The sequence below is a fragment of the Bos javanicus genome, chromosome 10, assembly GCF_032452875.1.
Source record: "Bos javanicus breed banteng chromosome 10, ARS-OSU_banteng_1.0, whole genome shotgun sequence".
NCBI lineage: Eukaryota > Metazoa > Chordata > Mammalia > Artiodactyla > Bovidae > Bos > Bos javanicus.
Genome location: NC_083877.1, coordinates 35,977,424 through 35,998,689, shown reverse-complemented (window position 1 = coordinate 35,998,689; position 21,266 = coordinate 35,977,424). Strand labels below are relative to the sequence as shown.

The window sequence follows — 21,266 nt, the reverse complement described above, 5'->3', positions numbered from 1 at the left end:
CATAATCGGATTTTAAAGAAAATATTCAAAGTCAATTTGCAGAAAGGACACAGTACGCGATGGGTAGAGGAGCTGCCACCGGGGGATCAGGTGAGGCTGTTGTCTAGTCAAGAGGCTGGGGTCTAAGCAGGGCAATGAGGTTGGTATTCAGTTTTCACTCAGGTGAAGTAAGGGGTAGGTGAGAAGACTGCATTGGCTGTACTGAATCTTAGTTGCAGCACATAGGATCTTCATTGCATTGTGTGGGATCTTTTACTGTGGTGCACGGACTCTAGTTGCAGCATGCAGGGTGCGGGCACATGGGTTCAGTCGTTACGGCATGTAGGCTTAGTTCTCCGTGGCATGTGGGATCTTAGTTTCCTGACTAGGCATCAAATCTCTGTGCCCTGCAGTGGAAGCGCAGAGTCTTAACCACTGGACTGCCAGGAAAGTCCTTCCATCTGTGTTTTAGAAGAGGGTAGAAACTTTTTCCCCCAAACACCATTTGATTCCACAAACTTTTATTAAATGTCTACAAGTGAAGAGAGCAGTCCCTGGAGGGTTACCTCATCATGTCTGTTTCCAGGCTCTCTGTCTCTTGCTTTTGTAGTTCATCGTTTAGAAATGCAGAAGTCAAAAGTTGATAATTCTAGAAGGTGATGCTTTCTAATCAGATGGCGGTTTCCTACAGAGTGTAACTTGTGTAGAAAATGACAGCATTTATGACTAATCTTAACAAGTGAGGCCAAGAATTGTTGCTTGTTACATCCCTGTATTGAGAATGGATGGAAATCATAATACAGCATTGAGGTGTATTGGGATTGTAAATGTGCCTTTATAATCATGTTTGTACTAATCACCGCAGGCAGTTAAGAAAGAGAACTTTGGAGTCAGACTGTATGCATATTGGTTCCATTACTTACTTAGTTCACGACCTTGAACAAACATTTAACTTCTGTGTGCCTTGGCTTCCCCATCTGCAAAATGGGAATGATGGCAGTCCCTCCTCACCGGCCTTTTTGTCTGGCTTAGTCCAGGCAAAGCACGTAGAAGGCACTTAGCACAGACTCGCTGCAAGTTCATTCATGCTGTTATCATTGTAGCTTCACCTTCCTACACTGTAAGCTCTAACGTCCAGTGCAGTCTCCCACAGCTCATGTCTAAGGTTGCCCTTCACGCCTCACCCCTTCTCATTTGTTAGAGTCCCTCATTCACTTCACACTACACCAGTGATTCTCAACCAAGGCAGTGGTCAGAGTAGAAGGGAGGTGAGGCATCAGGGAGGTAGAACAAGATTGAGGATCAGCAGAGTTCACAAATGTTTGGGCATGGTGGGACTTCAGAGCTGAAGAAGATACCGCTTCTGTTTTCTGACAGCTCACACAATATAGTAAACAATGAATTCTGAGGTAGAGTGAAAGAGGTTGAATAAAAGCATATAAGGAAAGCGTCCCTGATGGCTCAGTGGTAAAGAATCTGCCTGCGAATGCAGGAGACAGGGTTGTGATCCCTAGTCTGGGAAGATCCCACGTGCCGTGGAGCAACCAAGCCCATGCACCACAACTACTGAGCCTGTGCTCTGGAGCCCAGGAATCGAAGCTACTGAAGCCTGCGTGCCCTAGAGCCCATGTTCTGCAACAAGAGAGGCTACCACAATGAGAAGCCTGCACGCCGCAACTAGAGAAAAGCCTGTGCAGCACTGAAGACCCAGAGCAGCCAAAAATAAACAAAAAATTTTTTAAAAGCCTATAAGGAAAATGCTGTCAGAATAAAGAGGAAGGCATGATTCATGTGATTGGTAGGATCAATGAAGACTTCCCCTGAGGAGGTGTTTTTATGCAAGACCTTGAGGGGAGAAAGGAATATTTTGCAGCAGGGTTAAAGAAGATCATCATGGTCATTTACTGTCTTCATTTTATAGACAGGAGGATGGAGGCTCAGGGAGGTTATGGAACTTGCTGAGATCACCCAGTGAGTGAGTGTTGGGCCATATTGGAGCCCTAATTTAGTGTTCCTACCACTGCCCTGCACAAATCCGTGGAAGCTGACATGTGAATTTCTGTCCTGTTTATAGCAGCCTTGCTTTTCATTTGAAGCCCTTTGCAGGGTACGTAACTCACTGTATCTTGCCAGGTATTACTTGGTAAAGCTAGGTGCTTGAAAATGCGTTTTGATCAACCCTTTGAAGACTCAACTTTTAAATGTATTTACCAGGAAAACTACCATGGAAACTTACTATTGACCTTTTCAGGTTATATTTTATTATTGCTTTAAGGAAAAGGCGATTTTACCTGTTTGCTAGCTAATACTTGTATTTAAATCACTTGTTTCAGTTATACCCTAGAATGTGATCACTGACATCCATTGTTTCTTACCGATATAAGAAAAGTAAGACAGAGAAGGACTTGAAGGAATGGTATGAGGTTAAAGTGCTTGGCATGACAAGGATTGGGGCATTGCCTAGGATTTGTTGAGGATGTGGCGGGAGATGAATCTGAAAAATGTGGTATCTCTGGGCCTCTAGGCCCTGGGGTGGCTATACTTGATTCTGTGGGGGTCTGGGGGCCATTTCTGGATTTGAGGTGTGTGGGACTCAGTCCACTGCCTCCAAATGGCTGCCTTGCCTCCAGCCTCTTGCCTCCAGACCAGGCCCTGAGGCGCTAAGGTTGGGCACTGAGCCTGGTTTCACTTGTCATTCATTCATTCACTGAGGGCCTGACCAGCACTGGGTGGGACCAGGAGCCCAACCTCCAAGTCTTCTTGATATTTCTCTGATAATTAACTCATTCCTGGGTTTGGCTGTCTGGCTGAAGCTCTGAAGTTTTGAAGTTACTTGGCTACCTGTTAAGTCAGAAGGAATGATTCATTTGTGTTTGTAAGCTATTCATTAGTGTTCAAGATAATACCTCACATTTATATGACACTAAAGTGCTTTCACATAAATTATCTCATTTGATGTGATCTTCAAAATAAGCCTGTGAGGTATGCAAGGACTATTAGCTCCAATTTATAGATGAGAAGACTGAGACCTGCAGAGTTTAATTGATTTGGCCAGCATAAGGTGGCTAGTAAATGCAGAGCACCTGCCCAAACCTGCATTTTATATGCCTCTTTCAGAGTTGTTTTCCATGACCCACAACTTAGGAGCAATTAGGGCAACAAGAGATGGCTCCAGAAAGCCTCTCGCTCCCATCCTTGACACAGATAGAGATTTGACTCTGAGTAAAGCTGCCCGACCTGGGTTAACTTGAAGGATATTAAGCCAACCTGGACAACTTGAGGACGTGTATTAAAATTTGTGTTAAAACTACCATAGTGGGGTTTTCATCTTAGTGAAGGTAGAATTCAAAATATTCTCTATTTGCATAACTGCTTTCCCTATTTTTGCTGCTTCTGAATACTTTTATTTGGTTATTATTGTTTTTCTTTAAGTCAACTCTCTTCTTTTTACTAATATAATTTTGTTTATGAAGGAAACCAGTGCATTAAGGGGAAAAAAGAATGAGATGTAGGAAGTACCAGGGCCAAGAGAGAAAGAATTCTGTGCCCAGGCAGAGAGAATGACTTTGGGGGTAGGGACCGAGGACGTTAGGGGTTGAGAGTGATAGCAGGCCATGGGGGTGAGGTGAGGAGCCGCCGGACCCAGGGTATCTGTCAGATCTGAGGGTGGGAATCTCCAACCTGAGAGAAGAAGGCAGGTGAGGATTTGAGAGTCTGGGCATGATGTAAGCCTGCTGAGGGTAAGGGTGGGAGGGAGAGGCAGGCCTGAGAGAAGAGGGCATCTGAGGAGGTGGAGGTGGAAAAGGAGACTGGCCTCCAGATGCAGACCAGTCTGGTTTGGGGACGTGGGCTGAGAAGGAGGGCAGGGCCGGGGTTGAGGCCCAGGAACGGATACTGGGAGCACCAAAGGGAGAGCCTGAGGGGAGGGAGGACCAGAGGAGTGACCTCAGGGATGGGCTGGGGACCTGGATCCTTTAAGGCACATAGGGGCAACATATGGACAGAAGCAGCCCAGGCCCTGTGCACGGTCTTGGTTGGTTCAGGCTGCACAGGTCACTGTCCTGAGTCTGGACCATGGACCATGGTTAGCAGACCGAGAGATGTTGGCGTGAGGTCCAGGTGCCCCCAGAATCATCTCACAGTACTACTGGCAGGCCTACATTTGGAAATGCTGAGCTGAGAGCACTGGTCTGGGCAGTGGCTGGCACCCTCTTTGCTCAGAGCCTTAGGAGCAGTCCCGTTTCCACAGAAATTTAGAAATTTCTCCGTAGTGCTGTTGCAGTGTAGACCATAGGCTGTAAGAAATGAAAGTGACCAATCTTTTAGGCAGAGGGGACTTCCAGGTAAGTGCCTAGAGCTCTGTGGTTTACTTCCTGCTTATGACATCAGGCGGTCACATAACCTTTGGGGTTGTGACTAGTGCAGGGTTGATGAGATGTCTGCCTCCCCCAGGCTTGGCAAGAAGATATTGCCCAGGCTGAGATTACTAACTCTTCCTCCTTCTGGCACTGGGCCTGTAATGACTTCTTGCTGATTCGCCAGCATGATTTGTTCATTCAGTATCTGTTGTCACATGGAGTGGCCTCCCTGTGTGTCCTCTGTATCTGAGTCTACCCTGTGGACTTACTTGTACTATTAATACTTACTTGGCTCCAAGTTTTATTATATGGAAGGATAACAGCCTTCTAAAAAATAATGATCTCTTCTTTGTAGGGCACCTTTCTTTTAAGTTAATGATGGCTATTTTACATTTATTGGGCCCCTTAGTGCCTGGCTTTTTTGTCTAAGTTGGGAATTCATTCCTTTCAAGAGGTGAAACTGGAGGCAGGTGGATTGTCAGAGGCCCTCCTGTGTGCCTGGCACCAAGCCCAGTGGAGACGGCGGGAGACCCAGCTCCAAGCTCCTTTCCCTGCTCTGGGCTTAGGTTGCTGCAAGTGGCCAATCCAGTTATGGAGCCTCCAGGAAGGGCTGGGCTAATGCATAACTCATTCTTCCCCTCTGTGATGCAGGGGGATAACATTTAGTTCCCACTATGGTTCTTTTATAGTCTGTTGTAGTGATTTCTCCTTAAGAGGAAGTGTTAGCAGGTAGAAGGAGAAATTATGAAATAGTGTGGGAGGATCTCCAAGGCTTGGAACAGCACCCACTTCCTTCTGCTCTTCAATAGGCCAGAAGCAATTGACATAGTTGAGTTTTCCTAATTGTGTTTGGTTGAGAACAAATGGATGTTTGCCCCTTTCATTCAAAAGGTATTTATTGTGTGCCTACTGAGTGCCAGGCACTGCCCAGTGCACTGTTCTGGGCCCTAGGGATAAGCAAAATTCCCTGTCCCCTAAAGCGCATTCCCTTTATTTCTAAGAACCCCCATAATTCCCTATACCTGTGTGCTCTCATTTGAAGTACAATCATAATCGGTGTGTCTGTTTTTCCAGGCCATACCAAAAAAGAAACAGCAGATTTATAAGCACTTCCAAAGATATGCTGGTATCTGGCACAGTCTAGTAGGGAAGAGATATTTCTATAAAAGAGTAGAATTTGAGGGACTTCCATGTTAGTCCAGAGGCTATGACTCTCTGCTCCTAATGCAGGGGGCCCTTGTTTCATCCCTGGTCAGGGAACTAGATCCTGCATGCCACAACTAAGACCCAGCTCAGTCAAATATACTTTTTTTAAAAGTAGAATTTAAGATCATCACCACCTGAGGAAGCATAGGAAAAGCCTGACTCTGCCCTCAGTAACATCTGAACATTTTGTACTGTTCAGTAGTTTATGTTCTGAGTGATGATCCTGCGTGACGGAAGACTGATCAAACTCAAGTAGTGTCCTAGGATGGAGAAGGGAAGGGAGTAATCTGTGGTATTTTTGAAAGGCATCAAGAGAAAAGACCACACTTTTGCAAATTGGAGTTGAAAGTCCTCATAAAGTTTAGGTTCAAAAAAAAAAAAAGTTTAGGTTCATCTGAGATCTCTGTCATTCCGGGACTGGGTCTTGGAGACAGCCTGGTTCTTGGAAAAATCATGGTCTGGGCAGGGGCTTTGGGTGAGAAGCCCCTCAATTGTCACCTAGGTCCTTTCTGTGAAGTCTCAGGAAATGTAAACAACTATTTCCAAGTGCTAGGGAGATCTGAGTTTTTAGGAGAAAACTATAGGTAAAGAAGGAAAACTGCAAGTGTTGAGATAATTCAGTAGCTTTTGGCAACTTTCAGTGGCTGCTTCAACCCTCCCTGGGTGTCCAAGCACCTGCAGACTCCGTTTCATAAAGGAGCTGCCAACCCTGGAATTAAATAGTCCTGTCTCTCTCACATAATAACACAGAAGTCGTTCTGTTTCTTTATTCTTCTGAAAGTTCCTCTTCCTTCTCAACTTATCATGATTAAGAAAAATAGTATTGCATCTTTTTTGCCCTCTTGAGCTGCTAGTAAGGTGGAATTATTTCATAATAAACAGTATTGACACAGAAGCTTTTCAGAGGCCTGTTGTAGGAGAGTTGTGTTTATGAGATGAGAAATTTTTCAGGTACTACTCACTCCAGGAGGGCTGGGCGGAGCTGGGAGTCCTGTTAGTAGCACAAAATACCAAACTGCAGGCCAGCTGATTCAAAGTCAGAACTGGCCTTCCAGGCTAAAACCCAGCAATGGGCCTTGCCCAGGGCAAGCTTAGCAGCTAAAGACTGTAATAACTAGTTAATCAGGACAGACACACTTGACCCGCATTCTTAGGCCAGCTGGGTTTTTGTTCATGGCCACTCTGGAGGATCTCAGGCTACCTATACTTTGAATGAGGGTAGTTCAGAGCCCTTGGGGGCTGACCAAGGATAGAATTTGAGAACTGCCCCCAGCATTCCTGAAGCCAGCCTTGTACACCTTGAGAATTCATACTGGATTGACCTGGGTCCTTTCCTGAAGCTTTTGAAGTCAGGTTGGCATCATCCTGGGCTGGTGTCACAATTTACCTCCCTCCTAGGAGTGGATAAACAAGAGGTTTGGACCTTACATTGAGTACCTGATTTTGTTAGGTACTTCACATGGATTATTTTCTTTAATCTTCACAATGGCTCTATGTGTAGGGGATACTTCCCACACTTTGTAGTTGAAGAACCTAAGGCTGAGTGAGATTTGGTAATTTGCCCCAGATTGTGCTAATAGCATGCGGAAGATTCAAAATTTTAAAACATTATCTGTTAGACTCCAGAACCTTCTTTCTTTCAGTGAACCATGTTGCTTTCTAGCTTAGGATAATTGAAAGAAGCTAAACATCCCTGGTTTTTTGCTTTTTGTGTTTTTCTAAATATATAATTAACATGTAACATTATATTAGTTCAGGTGTACAGCATAATGATTTGATATATTTGAGATATATATTGTGAAATAATCACCAAAATAAGTCTAATTAAATTACATCCATCACTGTACATAGTTATAATTTTTTTTCCTTGTGATAAGAATTTTAAGATCTACTCTCTTAATAACTTTCAAATATATAGCATGGGGCTTCCCTGGTGGCTCAACAGTGAAGAATCCACCTGCTAAAGCAAGAGACTTGGGTTCTATCCCTGGGTCAGGAAGATTCCCTGGAGAAGGAAATGGCAACCCATTCTAGTATTCTTGCCTGGGAAATCCCATGGACAGAGGAGCCTGGTGGGCTACAATCCAAGCAGGTGCAAAGAGTAGGAAACAGCTTAGCAAGTAAACAACAACAGCTAACTATAGTTGCCATGCTATACATTTTATCCCCATGGCTATTTGTTTTATAACTGGAAATTTATACTTTTTAATCCCCTTCACCCATTTCGCTACCCCATTTTGCCAACTGCCTGCTCTGGGGCAATCTGTTCTCTATGAGTTGTTTCTTGTTTGTTTTTTAGATTCCACAGGTATATGAGATTATATGGTATTTTTCTCTGACTCATTGACACTCAGCATAATGCCATCAAAGTCCATCCATATTGTCACTGATGGCAAGATTTCCATTTTTATAGCTGAGTAATATTTCATTGAGTGTATCTATCTGAGTGTGTGTGTGTGTGTGTGTATGTGTATGTATAATCTCCATGAAATTAAAAGACGCTTACTCCTTGGAAGGAAAATTATGACCAACCTAGACAGCATATTAAAAAGCAGAGACATTACTTTGTCAACAAAGGTCCGTCTAGTCAAGGCTATGGTTTTTCCAGTAGTCATGTGTGGATGCGAGAGTTGGACTGTGAAGAAAGCTGAGTGCTGAAGAATTGATGCTTTTGAACTGTGGTGTTGGAGAAGACTCTTGAGAGTCCTTTGGACTGCAAGGAGATCCGACCAGTCCATCCTAAAGGAGATCAGTTCTGGGTGTTCATTGGAAGGACTGATGTTGAGGCTGAAACTCCAATACTTTGGCCACCTGATGTGAAGAGTTGACTCATTGGAAAAGACCCTGATGCTGGGAAAGTTTGAGGGCAGGAGGAGAAGGGGATGACAGAGGATGAGATGGTTGGATGGCATCACTGACTCAATGGACATGAGTTTGGGTAAACTCCAGGAGTTGGTGATGGACAGGGAGGCCTGGCGTGCTGCAGTTCATGGGGTCGCAGAGTCGGACACGACTGAGCGACTGAACTGAACTGAACTGAATGTATAATCTCACATTTTCTTTGTCCATTCATCCATCATAAGACACTTAGGTTGCTTTCATGTCTTGGCTACAGTAAATAATGCTTCAGTGAACATGAGGGTGCACTATATTTTTAAGTTAGTGTTTTCATTTCTTTTGGATAAATACTCAGAAGTGGAATTGCTGGATCATTTGATAGTTCTGTTTTTATCTTTTTAATATTTATTTGGGCCACGCCACACAGCCTGTGGGATCTTTGTTCCCCAACCAGGGATCGATCCCTGGCCCTTGGCAGTGAAAGTGTGGGGTTCTAACCACTGGACTTCCGGGGAATTCCTGGTAGTTCTATTTTGAATTTTTTGAGGAATCTCTATACAGTTTTTTGTAGTGGCTGCACCAGTAGAGAAGGAAATGGCAACTTACTCCAGTGTTCTTGCCTGGAGAATCCCAGGGACAGGAGAGCCTGGTGGGCTGCCGTCTATGGAGTCGCACAGAGTCGGACACGACTGAAGCAACTTAGCAGCAGCAGCAGTAGTATAACTGGGATCACTTTCTCCACATCCTCACATTCTGTTTTTTGGCAATAGCTATACTAACACGTGTAAGGTATTAATAGTATCTTATTGTAGTTTTGATTTGCATTTGCCTGATGGTTAGATGTTGAACATCTTTTCATGTACCCATTGGCCATCTGTATATCTTCCTTGGAAAAAATGTCTATTCAGATCTTCTGCCTATCTGTTAATGACATTGGGTTTTTTGTTGTTTATTTTGGGTCTTTTTTTAACCCCTTATCAGATATATGATTTGCAAATATTTTCTCTGATTCCATAGTTCGCCTTTTTATTTTGTTGATTTGCTGAAGCTTTTTAGTTTGATGTAGTCCCACTTGTTTAGTTTTTGCTTTTGTTTGTTGCTTTTGCTTTTGCTCTCAAATCCAGAAAAAACAAGAAATCATTGTCAGGACTAGTGTTAAGGAGCCTAATTTCCATGTATTCTGCTTGAAGTTTTATGATTTCATGTCTTACGTTCAAGTCTTTAATCCACTTTGAGTTAATTTTTGTGTATGTGTAAGATAGTGATCCAGTTTAATTCTTTTGCATGTGACTACCTAGTTTCCCTAACAGTATTTTTTATTTTTTAAAATTTTATTGAAGAAAAATTTTATTGGCACATAGTTGATTTAAATGTTGTGTTAGTTTCCGGTGGAGAGCAAAGTGATTCAATTTTCCGTATACATATATTTCTCTTTTTCAGATTCTTTACCCATGTAGGTTATTATAGGATAAGTTCCCTGTGCTCTATAGTAGCTCCTTGTTGGTTTTTTTTATGTACAGTAGTGTGTGTATGTGAATCCCAAGCTCCTAGTTTATTCCTCCCCACTCCAAAACTATTTATTAAGGAGACTGTTCTTTCCCCATAGCATAGTCTTGGCTCCTGTGTTGTAAACTAATTGACTGTATACGTGTTGGTTTATTTCTCAGCTGTCTGTTCTGTTCCATTAATGGAGATGTCTGTTTTTATGCCCTTACCATACAGTTTTGATTACTATAGCTTTGTAATATAGTTTGAAATCAGGACGTATGATGCTTCTAGCTTTGTTCTTCTTTCTCAAGATTGCTTTGCCTATTTGGGGTGTTCTGTGGCTCCATAAACATTTTAGGATTTTTAAAAATTTTTTAGTGAAAATGCTCTTGGAATTTTGATATGGATTGCATCGAATCCACAGATTGCTTAGGGTAGTAAAGACATTTTAGTAGTATTAATTCTTTGAAACCATGAGCTTGGAATATCTTTCCTCTTACTTGGTCTTCTTCAACTTCTTTAATCGGTATCTTATAGTTTTGGTGTACAGGTTTTTCACCTTCTTGGCTAAATTTATTTCTAGGTATTTTATTCTTTTTGATGAAATTGTAAATGGAATTGTTTTCTTAATTTCTCTTTTCTGATAGTTCATTGTTAGAGCATAGAAATGCAACAGACCTTTGTGTATTGATTTTGTATCCTTCAAACTTTACTGAATTCTTTTATTCTAACAGTTTTTTGGTGAACTCTTTAGGGTTTTCTATATATGGTATGTCATCTGCAAGTAATGACAGTTTTACTTCTTCCTTTTTGATTTGGATACATTTTGTTTCTTTCTTTTTAAAAAAGTTTATTTATTTGACTGTTTTGGGTCTTAGTTGTGGCACGTGGGATCTTTGTTGTGTCATGCTAGGATCCTTTGTGATCTTGAGTGAGTTCAGTAGTTGTGGTGTTGTAGCCACACGTTCCCGGAGAAGGCAATGGCACCCCACTCCAGTACTCTTGCATGGAAAATCCCTTGGATGGAGGAGCCTGGAAGGCTGCAGTCCATGGGGTCACTGAGGGTCGGACACGACTGAGCGACTTCACTTTCACTTTTCACTTTCATGCATTGGAGAAGGAAATGGCAACCCACTCCAGCGTTCTTGCCTGGAGAATCCCAGGGATGGGGGAGCCTGGTGGGCTGCCGTCTATGGGGTTGCACAGAGTCGGACACGACTGAAGTGACTTAGCAGCAGCCACACGTTCCGGGAAACAAACTCACTCACAAGGACAGTGCAGATAGTGGAGTGCAGTTTATTACACCGGTGGGCCCAAGGCAGAGTCTCCTCTTAGCCAAGGACCCCGACCAGCATTTGTAAAAATCTTTTATACCCCATGTGTACGTGTCTGAACCCTTCCACTCCAAATTCCTTGAGACTTACATAAACCAAGGAAAATACAATCCCAATAACCCCATCATTCACGCGCTATGTGCTAATGTGCTCAAACAGTCAAACAATTAGCCAATAATCAATAAACCCGAGGTTACACTCCGATAGATACAGAAAAATTTATGGCCTGTCTGGAGGAAGGGGTGATTAGTGTATGTTTCTTTTAGGCAATGAGTAACCTAGATACGATCTTCAAGGTTCTCCTGTCTGGAGGGGGTCTTATCCTTCTGTTGCTGTTTTCATAGGCACTAAACATAGTTCATCACTGCAGATGGTGACTGCAGCCATGAAATTAAAAGACGCTTACTCCTTGGAAGGAAAGTTATGACCAATCTAGATAGCATATTCAAAAGCAGAGACATTACTTTGCAAACAAAGGTCCGTCTAGTCAAGGCTATGGTTTTTCCAGTGGTCATGTATGGATGTGAGAGTTGGACTGTGAAGAAGGCTGAGAGCCGAAGAATTGATGCTTTTGAACTGTGGTGTTGGAGAAGACTCTTGAGAGTCCCTTGGACTGCAAGGAGACCCAACCAGTCCATTCTGAAGGAGATCAGCCCTGGGATTTCTTTGGAGGGAATGATGCTGAAGCTGAAACTCCAGTACTTTGGCCACCTCATGTGAAGAGTTGCCTCATTGGAAAAGACTCTGATGCTGGGAGGGATTGGGGGCAAGAGGAGAAGGGGACGACAGAGGATGAGATGGCTGGATGGCATCACTGACTCGATGGATGTGAGTCTGAGTGAACTCCGGGAGTTGGTGATGGACAGGGAGGCCTGGCGTGCTGCGATTCATGGGGTCGAGGAGAGTCGGACACGACTGAGTGACTGAACTGAACTGAACTGAAACAGAGTTCAGAGTCCATTGGAAAGGTGCCCGAGCATGATCAGCATGAACAGGCCTAAGATGGAGTCCAGGCCCTATGAATTCCTTCTTCAGTGGTGCACAGGCTTAGTTGCTCCACAGCATGTGGGATCTTAGTTCCCTGACTAGGGATCAGTCCCGTGTCCCTTGCGTTGCAAGGTGGATTCTTACCCACTGGACCACCATGGAAGTCCTGGGTGCCTTTTATTTCTTTACCTTGTCTAATTGCTCTGGCTAATTATGTTTGTTTGTTTGAACAATTTTTTTTTTTCTTGATGTGATTACACAGTGAGCTTGTGTAATACAGCTCACTGTGAAAAGTAAATGTCAATTATAATGCTCTCTTTCGGAAATATTTTTATATTTTCATCTAGTGAGTGTGAACTCCCTTCTTGGCCTTCTCTGACACCACTCTGGCAAAAGGTTTGGGGTGCTTTGTTACAGCTGGTGAGGATGGAAGTCTAGACTCCCAGTTCCTTCTTTGATGGCAGGGGTGATTGGGAGCCACAGTTTTCCCTATGGTATATGGCTAGAATAGAACAGTTATTGTCTGAAATAATGATTGCATAGTCTTTCATTGAATGGATTTTCAGTATCATAATGATTGCTTCATTATGTCACAGTTTTCTCATTTGTAAAATGAGGATAGTAATTTCTACCTCATAGGGAGGTGTTAAGAGTTATGTAAGTTACTGGGACTTCGTGGTGATCCAGTGGCTAAGACTCTGTGTTCCCAATGCAGGGGCCCCAGGTTTGATCCCTGGTCAGGGAACTGGATCTCTCACGCCACAGCTAAAGTTTGCTTGCCCCAACTAAGAGTTCACATGCCACAACCAAGAGATCCCATATGCTGCAACTAAGACCCGACAAAGCTAAATAAATAAAATAGATTTTTTTTTTAAAGGAGAGAAATCCTATTTTAAAATAATAGAGTTAAGTAAGTTACTGTATATAAAGCATTTCAAAAAGAGCTTGCTACATGATAGGTGCTAGCAACCATCTTGGAATGTAGATTATTTCTGACTTTTTCTTTTATAAATATGCTATCATGAACAGCAATGTTTATAAATACTGTATAAACTTCGAAGTATTTCTTTAGAAGAGGCCTTGCTGGATCAAAGGGTCTGCACTTTTCAAAGCTTCCTGATATATACTGCTAGATTACTTTCCAGAATCATTTTATAAGAAATTCCTTGGCAGTCCAGTGGTAGGGCTCTGCTCTTCTACTGCAGCGGGTAGGGAGCAGGGCTTTGATCTCTAGTCAGGGAACTAAGATCCCGCAAGCCACGGGGTGCAGACAAAAAAAACCCAAACAGACCAGAATCATTGTGTTAATTTACATATTCACCACAAAGCCACCAACATTAAATACCATCCTTTGTTTTCCTTGTTGTCAGCTGAGAGGTGAAAAGGACTTAACTTTTATGTGTAAGGCTGAACATTTTTCGTGTCAACCGTTTATATTCTATGACTCTCTGTTCATGTTCTCTGTTTTCTTGTAGTTTGTCTTTTTCTTGTGTTTTTTTTGCCTGCATGGCTTCTTTGCATAGTAAAGATGTCATGCACATACTTCTCTCAGTTATCATTTCCTTTGTCCTTTTTTTTTTTAAACTTCTTTTTTATATTTAATTGGAGGATAATTGCTTTACAATGTTATGTTGATTTCTACTGTACATCAGTGTGAATCAGCTATAAGTATATATATAGCCCCTCCCTCTTGGGCCTCCCTCCCACCCCCCTCATCTTTTAATTTTGTCTATGATTTTTTGCTTAAATTAAAAAATTTTCATTGTAAATCCATTCATTTTGTGTACATATACATGTGTGTGCATGTATGTGTGATTCCTTCCCTTGCTTTAATGCTTAGGAATTTCTTCCCCACACTAAAGGTAGATTAATAGTCCCATCATTTTCTTTCTTTAGGTTCTTTTAGTTTCATTTTTTGTATTGAGGTTTTTTTGTTTTTAATCTATCTGGAATTATTTTGGTATATGGCTTGAGATGAAGAACTAACTTTTTTCACTCACTATGTTGGATTTTAATAATACTTTTTACCATACATTGAATTTTTACATTTATTAATGTTTGTTTCTTGGCCATGCTTATATGTTCCATTAATCTTGTCTTTGTGCTTCACGACAAACTTTCATTAGCTCAAAGTGAACTTTGGGGTTCAAACTCTTTGGGCTTGGAGACCCCTAAAGCCTCTTTAGTCATTCATCCTGATTCATTACTTTTGATCTTAGAAGGCTTTCCACATCTGGCCCTGTTCACGCACTGTGGGGCTTTTCCTTCTGATTGGTCCACTCTCTGTTTTATGAATCACACATACCTTATGAATCATGCTGAGTTTCTTTATTTTCAGAGTCACACCTGAGTTACCTTTAGCGCTGTTTCTCTTCTCAGGCCAGTTTGCATTTCTTTGCCTTTATATGTGCCCTTGCTCCCTAGCATTTCTTCATCCCAAGTTTGTGTTTTTAAAACTTGTTTGTGTGAATTTTATTCTTTTCCTGGTTTTTTTCTGTTACTTTTCTTTGGTCAAAGGTTTTTTTTTTTTTTTTAATTTTCTTTGACAAAAACATTATTTTTACTTCCATGTTTTATTGCAACTGCATCTCTGCTTTTTCATGTCCTTTTCTGTTCTCAGTACCTTTTCCTCATTAAAGGAAAACATATTTCTCCTCTGAGCTGATCTGGGGCTTGAAGGGAAGGAAGTCAGGTTCTTCCACACCCTCTGTCTTGAATGCCCTTTCTGGCTCTGCTTGAAGAACTATTACTCACCTTTCAGATCCAGCTCAGATGTTATCTCCTATGTGAGGCCTTTAAGGCTAAAATTAACTCCTCTCTCTTTTTTTTTTTTCCACTCTAAGGGACCTCACTTACAGGCATCTTACAACTGTAGTATTCATTGTTTTCACAGCCATTTTCCTTGCTAAGCAGTGTCCTTCCTCTTCAGTGTCAGGGAAATTCCCGATTATTCTCTGTATTACCAGCTTCAGCTCAGTCCTTCCGTATCCTCCATGCTCCAGAAGTGGACCCAGGAGGTGGGGTAGATTTGGTGCTGTACCAAGGGGCTCTCAGAGAGCTTCCCTCCTATCTGTAGACATTGCTCTCTAAGAATGAATACCAGCATGACCTTGACTTTCTTACCTCACCTCTCCCCTTACTCATCAGGCCACTGCATGAGACCGGTAATTTTTTCCAGTAGGATTTTGAAATACAGAATGTTCAACTCCTCACACCTTTAAGGGGTGATTTGGAAATGGAGGCCCAGGCTAGGCCTTGAGTGGAAAGGGGTTCAGGATACATCAAGTTGATTGGGGCAGTTGTGTTTGGTTATAGATGTTGAGTGTGTGGGAGGCTGGAGGGGTGGGAGTAAAATGGGGGTCCACCCAGATGGGGAGTGAGGTGACCTTGGTCTAGTTATACTGTTGCTTCAAATGAAATCTGATGAGACTGGTAAAGACATTTGTCGAAGGAACATATTCTGGAAAGAGAATTGATGAGAAAACAGACTAATATATGTAGAGTAATTTCCTATTATTATATAACTAGTTTTTTTGTTTGAACAATTTTCCTGTTTAAGTTAAAAAAAACACAACTTTCTGATATAGAGCATTAAAATGAAATATAAAACAGAAAGCTATTTAATATCATTCCTTTAGAATAAAAAACTATAAAGCATTCTCTAAAGAAAGAAAAGAAAATGAAGAGTGTTCTACCACCTAGCCCCCTCTTGCCTCTTATTTTGCTTTCCTACTATTCCTTCTTACTCCTCCCCTCCCTCTTATTGTCCTTTCTGGCATTTACAAAAAAGAACACGTAACACTTTAAAAGAACTCCATGATACAAAAGAAACCATCTTCCACAAAATTCAGCCTTTGTAGGGCAGGACTGCTAATCTTGGTCCTGAGGGCAGTGTTGCAAATTGAGGCAAGAGACACCCTGTTCTCCCTTCCTCTTCCTCTCAGCCAGTTCAGCCACAGCGCCTGGGATCAGAGAGAGGAGAGGTGGGGGCAGAGAGGCAGAAACAAGACCCCAAAGACTTCTGTTTGTTGGAATGATCAGGGGGAAGGACTTGGAAAAGAGGGCTGGGGAAATAGGGAAACAACAGTAGCTTTTTAGTTCTCTCTCTCCTTATATACTTTTGTATTGCTTTACTTATTGAAGAAACAAAAGACGCTTGGTCTTCTACATTGGCAGGAGGATTTTTTTAACTACTGAGCCATGGGGGAAGCCTGCAAATATAAAGAATACATAATAAAGGCTTGGTTTAAAGTAAAAAAGAAATAAGGCCCTAGGCATAAATGGAGAAGGGAAAAGAAAGAGTAAAGGGAGGAATGACAAATAAGTTGCCTCAAGAGTAAAAGATGACATGTCAGATGTAAGACTATGAAACTATCACCTCCTCTTCCCTTATTATTATTTTTTAATGAGGAGAAGAAGGCGACAGGATGAGATGGTTGGATGGCATCATAGAGTCAATGGATATGGGTTTGAGATAGTGAAGGACAGAGAAGCCTGGTGAGCTGCAGTCCATGGGCTGGCAAAGAGTCAGACTCGACTGAGTGACTGAACAACAAATAGTGAAAAAAAGCTGGGTTTTGTTATTGTTGTCATTACTTATTGTTGGTGAAGACCTAGGTTGGGGTGAGGAAGTGAACATAGGTGGGCAGTTGAGAAGGTTAGGGGGCAGGGAGGGACTTTTACACTTTCTGCCCAAAGCCTGTGCTGGGAGTGGTTCCTGCTTCCTCAGGCTCAGCCAGGAGAGCTGTTAGTAGATGGGCTTGCTTGCCCCGGCAAGTGAAGGTGTGCTTCTAGCTCTGGCCCAGCAGGTGGCAGCACACCCCAGTGGTCCTGGGCTAGGTGTAGCCGAAGGTGCAGGGGGCACTGGGCCACAGACCCTCCCCTGGGGGTGCTGGCTGCTTGCCTCTGAAGGCCATTTTCTAGCACACTTTGGATTGAAATGTTTATTGGTTCCCTGTAGGAAGCCTGGAGAGCCAGTCTGCTTAGCTACTGGTGGTGGTTCTGGGCTAGAGGCTTCTCCTCCCAAGAGATTTGAGCAGTAGGTAACGTATACAGGCAGAGTGAGGGCAAGGCCTCAGAAAGCAGAGGATTTCTGGGTTTTGTGCTCTGCTTTCCCTTATGAGTGGGAAATATACAAAAGAGAACCTTGGTAGCTATGTTTATTTATTTTTACTAATATAAAAAATAATACTTATTTTCTTTTTAATAAAGAGGTACAAAGATGAAAACTAAAAATAGACCATAGCTTCCCCACCAAGATAACCCCTGTTATCAATAAAAAATAATAATAAAGACTAGTTTAAGGTTTGAAAAGTAGAACTACAGAAAAGTATACAATGAGAAGTGAATGTTTCTTTCCCCTCCACTTTCAGCTTCTCTCCAAAAGAAACCACTGTTTCTTGTGATTGCTGTGAGGGAAAACAGGAAAACAAAGGCTTGCACATGCTCGAGTGTTTCTAACTATTTACATTTCTTTTATTTTTGATTTATTTTTCACCCCCAAATTGTCATATTAACATATACTGTTCTAAGCCTTGTTTTTTCATGCACTGTACCTTGAAGATACTTTCTTTTTTTTAAGTTGAGGTATAATTGACACATCACATTGGATTAGTTTCAGGTGTAGAACATAATGATTTGCTGTTTGTCATCATACTTAATCAGTTTTTTTTCTTGTAATGAGGACTTGAAGATATTTCTGGACAGCACATACAGACTTTTGTCTATGATGATTTCTTAAATGAGTCTCCCCATTGTTGGAGATTTTGGTTGGCTTTACTTTGGGGCTTATATAAACTATGTTTTAGTGGGCGTCCTTGTATATTTATTTTGGCATGCTTCTGCAAGTCCAAATTCCATAATAAGTCAAAGAGAAAGTACATTTAAAATGTTGATGGCTAAGTTTCCCTGCGGAAATGTTGCCCTGGCATACATTACATTACACTAAGACTGTGTGAGTGCCTGTTTCTGGATGGCTAGAGGGAATCTGCCCCTGCCAGGAGCCTCTGACATCCACAGTGGTGAGACTGGGTGCTCGGCAGGAAGCAGGCCCAACCCTGCTGCTGGGCAGCCTTCAGCTCCCTCCGTAGCCTTTGCTTCCACTGAAGATCTCCACTGTGGTTGTGAGATGACTATTTCAGTGTGGCAACCTTCTTGTAGCGATGCAGAGCCCTCCCTGGATTTCCCTTATCCCGTTAGCAGTGTTTTCCTGTCTGTCTTGGGGTGAGAGAATGAATAACCCAATCTTGTCTCTTCTAGGTGAAGAAGGCATATAGACAGAAGGCCCTCTCCTGCCACCCAGACAAAAACCCGGATAATCCGAGAGCAGGTGAGCCTCTCCTAGGCATGAGGAGAAGCCCAACCCACCTGGGTGTGGTGTGAGTGCCATGGAGGTCAATGCATGCAGCCTGACTTTGGGCACTGGGCCCGTGGCTGCACTTCACACGTTAAAGGCATCTGATCAATTGCTGATATACTCACTCTTCTTTGTTGGTTGGGCATCTGTTGATGTCTTCCTTTCCAGCAGCCTGTGGCTTCTTTGAGGTGCTTTTCTGAGGGAGCACACCGTCACCAAGTCTAACTTTACTTTTCTCCTCTCTCTGTTTTGATCTCTATGTTTAGCTGAACTCTTCCACCAGCTTTCTCAGGCCTTGGAGGTACTGACCGATGCTGCCGCCAGGGTAAGCACATCCTCCTCTACCTGAATTGTCCCCCACATTTAGAGACCACTGTGTGCTTCATCCTCTATACTCGGCCATACTGTCCTCGCCTTGAGACTGTCACCAGACTGCCTCACTAGCTCCAGGGCTAGTGGCGGGGCCAGGGAGGAGGCCTGGCGCTGTGTGTGTTACCCTGTTGACTCTTCCTTCTGCCAGGCTGCGTATGACAAGGTCAGGAAAGCCAAGAAGCAGGCGGCAGAGAGGACCCAGAAACTTGATGAGAGAAGGAAGAAAGTAAAGCTCGGTAGGCGGCATCGTGGTGCTGGCGCCCTGCGGTTTCCCTGGGTTGTTTTTGTGCAGCTCCGCCACCTTTGCTCCTGTAGCTTCAGTTCCAGCCACTCAGAGCTTTGGGCCCCAGTCCTGGACAGAACCCCGTTCTCAGGGGCGGCTCCTGAAGGACAGTCTGAGGAATAATAACAATGACTAGGTGTGCTATTAGCTAAGCATTGTGACAGATGTTTTACTGCCTCCTTTAATCATCATGACTGTCCAAAGAGCTGGGTGTTACGAAACCTATTTTTATAAACAAAAGAGGCTAAGGCACCAAAAAGATAAGAACCTGCTGGAACCAGGATTTGAACCCACACGGCACGAGCACAGTCAGGTCTTTGTTGGCCGTGCTGTTGTTTATCTGTGTCGTTTGTCCAAGTTCTGCACAGAGCTCTCACTCTGAAATCCCCTCAGAAGGATCCAAAGAGAGCCAGACATTCACCTTTTGAAAAACAGCTTTATTGACATTATTTTGCATATCCCATTGTCCACCCATTTCAAGTGAACAACTCAGTGATTTTTAGTAAATTTAACAAATGGTGCAACTATGACTCTAAATCAATTTTAGAACATTTTCATTACCCCCACAAGATTGGTTCAGGCATTCTTCACTCAATTTTTCTCCCCTTCATCTTGCCTGTTTCACATCCATATATTTATTATGTACATATACCATCCCCATACCTCCATCAAAAACAAATAAACCTGGAGTTTAGGTAGGTAAAGTGAACAGAAAAGAAAGCAGCGAGTCCCAGACCTGAGAGAAGCATTTGCCGCAGCAGCTGGCCTGGGACAGAGCCACAGGCAGGTTTCTCTTGGAAGGTGGGAAGGGCTCCAGGCCCTGGGGTGATGTCCTTGCATGGAGGCTTCTGTCCCTATAGCTGGGTCTGCAGTGAGGCTTGGTAAATGTGAGTTGAGGGGCAGGTAGAGGAGACAGTGGAAACTCGAGCACAGTGGTGGGAAAGAGCATCGAAGCCAAGGCAAGGTTGCAGGCTGTGGTGCCAAACCGCAGGAACAGAGGTCGGCGGCTCCACCCACTGGCAGCCCTGACCCATGGCCCCAGGCTGCTGACATCAGCACCCACCCACACCTTCACTGTTCAGAGAACCAGCTTGGTCAGTGGGAGCTGCTGTAACTCTTCCAGACCCCAGCCACTCAGCTGGAGCCTATACTCTTCCTTGTGACAACTTTTCTCAATGGAAATGAATCTGGGAGCACATGGGCATGGAGGGAGGAGGAAGAATTACTGGATGGGTTCATGCTACATGAGACTTTGGGGTACAGCCAGAGCCAGGTGGGCTGGGGCCATGTGGAAACTGCTTAAACCAGACATTGGGTCATTCAACCCTTGTGCCTAGACCTGGAGGCCAGGGAGCGGCAGGCCCAGGCCCTCGGCAGCGAGGAGGAGGAGGAAAGCGGGAGCGCCAGGACGCTAGAGCAGGAGGTGAGCGTCCAGGCCCTGCGACCATCCTCAGGAGGAAGAGGCCGGTCAACTAGAGGCTGCTGTGTCTGGGGCGGGCATGCCCTTCCTGCCTTCCCCTGTGGGATCTGGGTCGTCTGTCCCACCCACAGGTTGCTGAGCCTAGCTTGCAGGTGGAACGTCCCAGGGACCTTTGCAAGGTGAGCCAACCTGGAATTGGATCTGCACAGAATTGTCACCCTCCCCAACCCCTGCTCTGCAGATCGAACGCCTGCGAGAAGAGGGTTCCCGGCAGCTGGAGGAACAGCAGAGGCTGATCCGGGAGCAGATACGTCAGGAACAGGAGCAGAGGTTGACAGGTGAGAGTCTGGCCCCCACACCGGCCTCCCACTCTGAGGTGGTTCACAGCGGCCACACTGGCTGCTCGGTGAAGTTGATCTGGAAGCTTCTACCTGCTGGAACCCTCCGGGTACCCCACTTGGACACATGCCACCTGTCCTTTCTTACAGTTCTCTGGGGCTTATTGGCTTTTCACTCTGCCTGAGATCTCCTGGCCGCATTTATGTTGGCTCTATTTTTGGAGCAGATCACCAGGGCAAGGGGAAGGCTCTGGGACCCTTTGTTTCAGTAGAACTGTGAGGTCTATACCTCTGACTCTTGCCCCCAG

The 21,266-nt window shown here is 43.7% G+C and overlaps 1 protein-coding gene across 1 annotated transcript in view; it reads left to right on the top strand.

Moving 5' to 3' along the window:
* The window catches only part of DNAJC17 (DnaJ heat shock protein family (Hsp40) member C17), a 30,315-nt gene that overhangs the window by 1,524 nt on the left and 7,525 nt on the right, over window positions 1-21,266 (top strand). Inside the window, exons 2-6 of the mRNA XM_061430790.1 lie at window positions 18,449-18,518; window positions 18,812-18,870; window positions 19,066-19,153; window positions 20,538-20,623; window positions 20,862-20,958. Of these exons, the coding sequence (XP_061286774.1) occupies window positions 18,449-18,518; window positions 18,812-18,870; window positions 19,066-19,153; window positions 20,538-20,623; window positions 20,862-20,958 (400 nt within the window). The remainder of the gene's footprint in view (window positions 1-18,448; window positions 18,519-18,811; window positions 18,871-19,065; window positions 19,154-20,537; window positions 20,624-20,861; window positions 20,959-21,266) is intronic.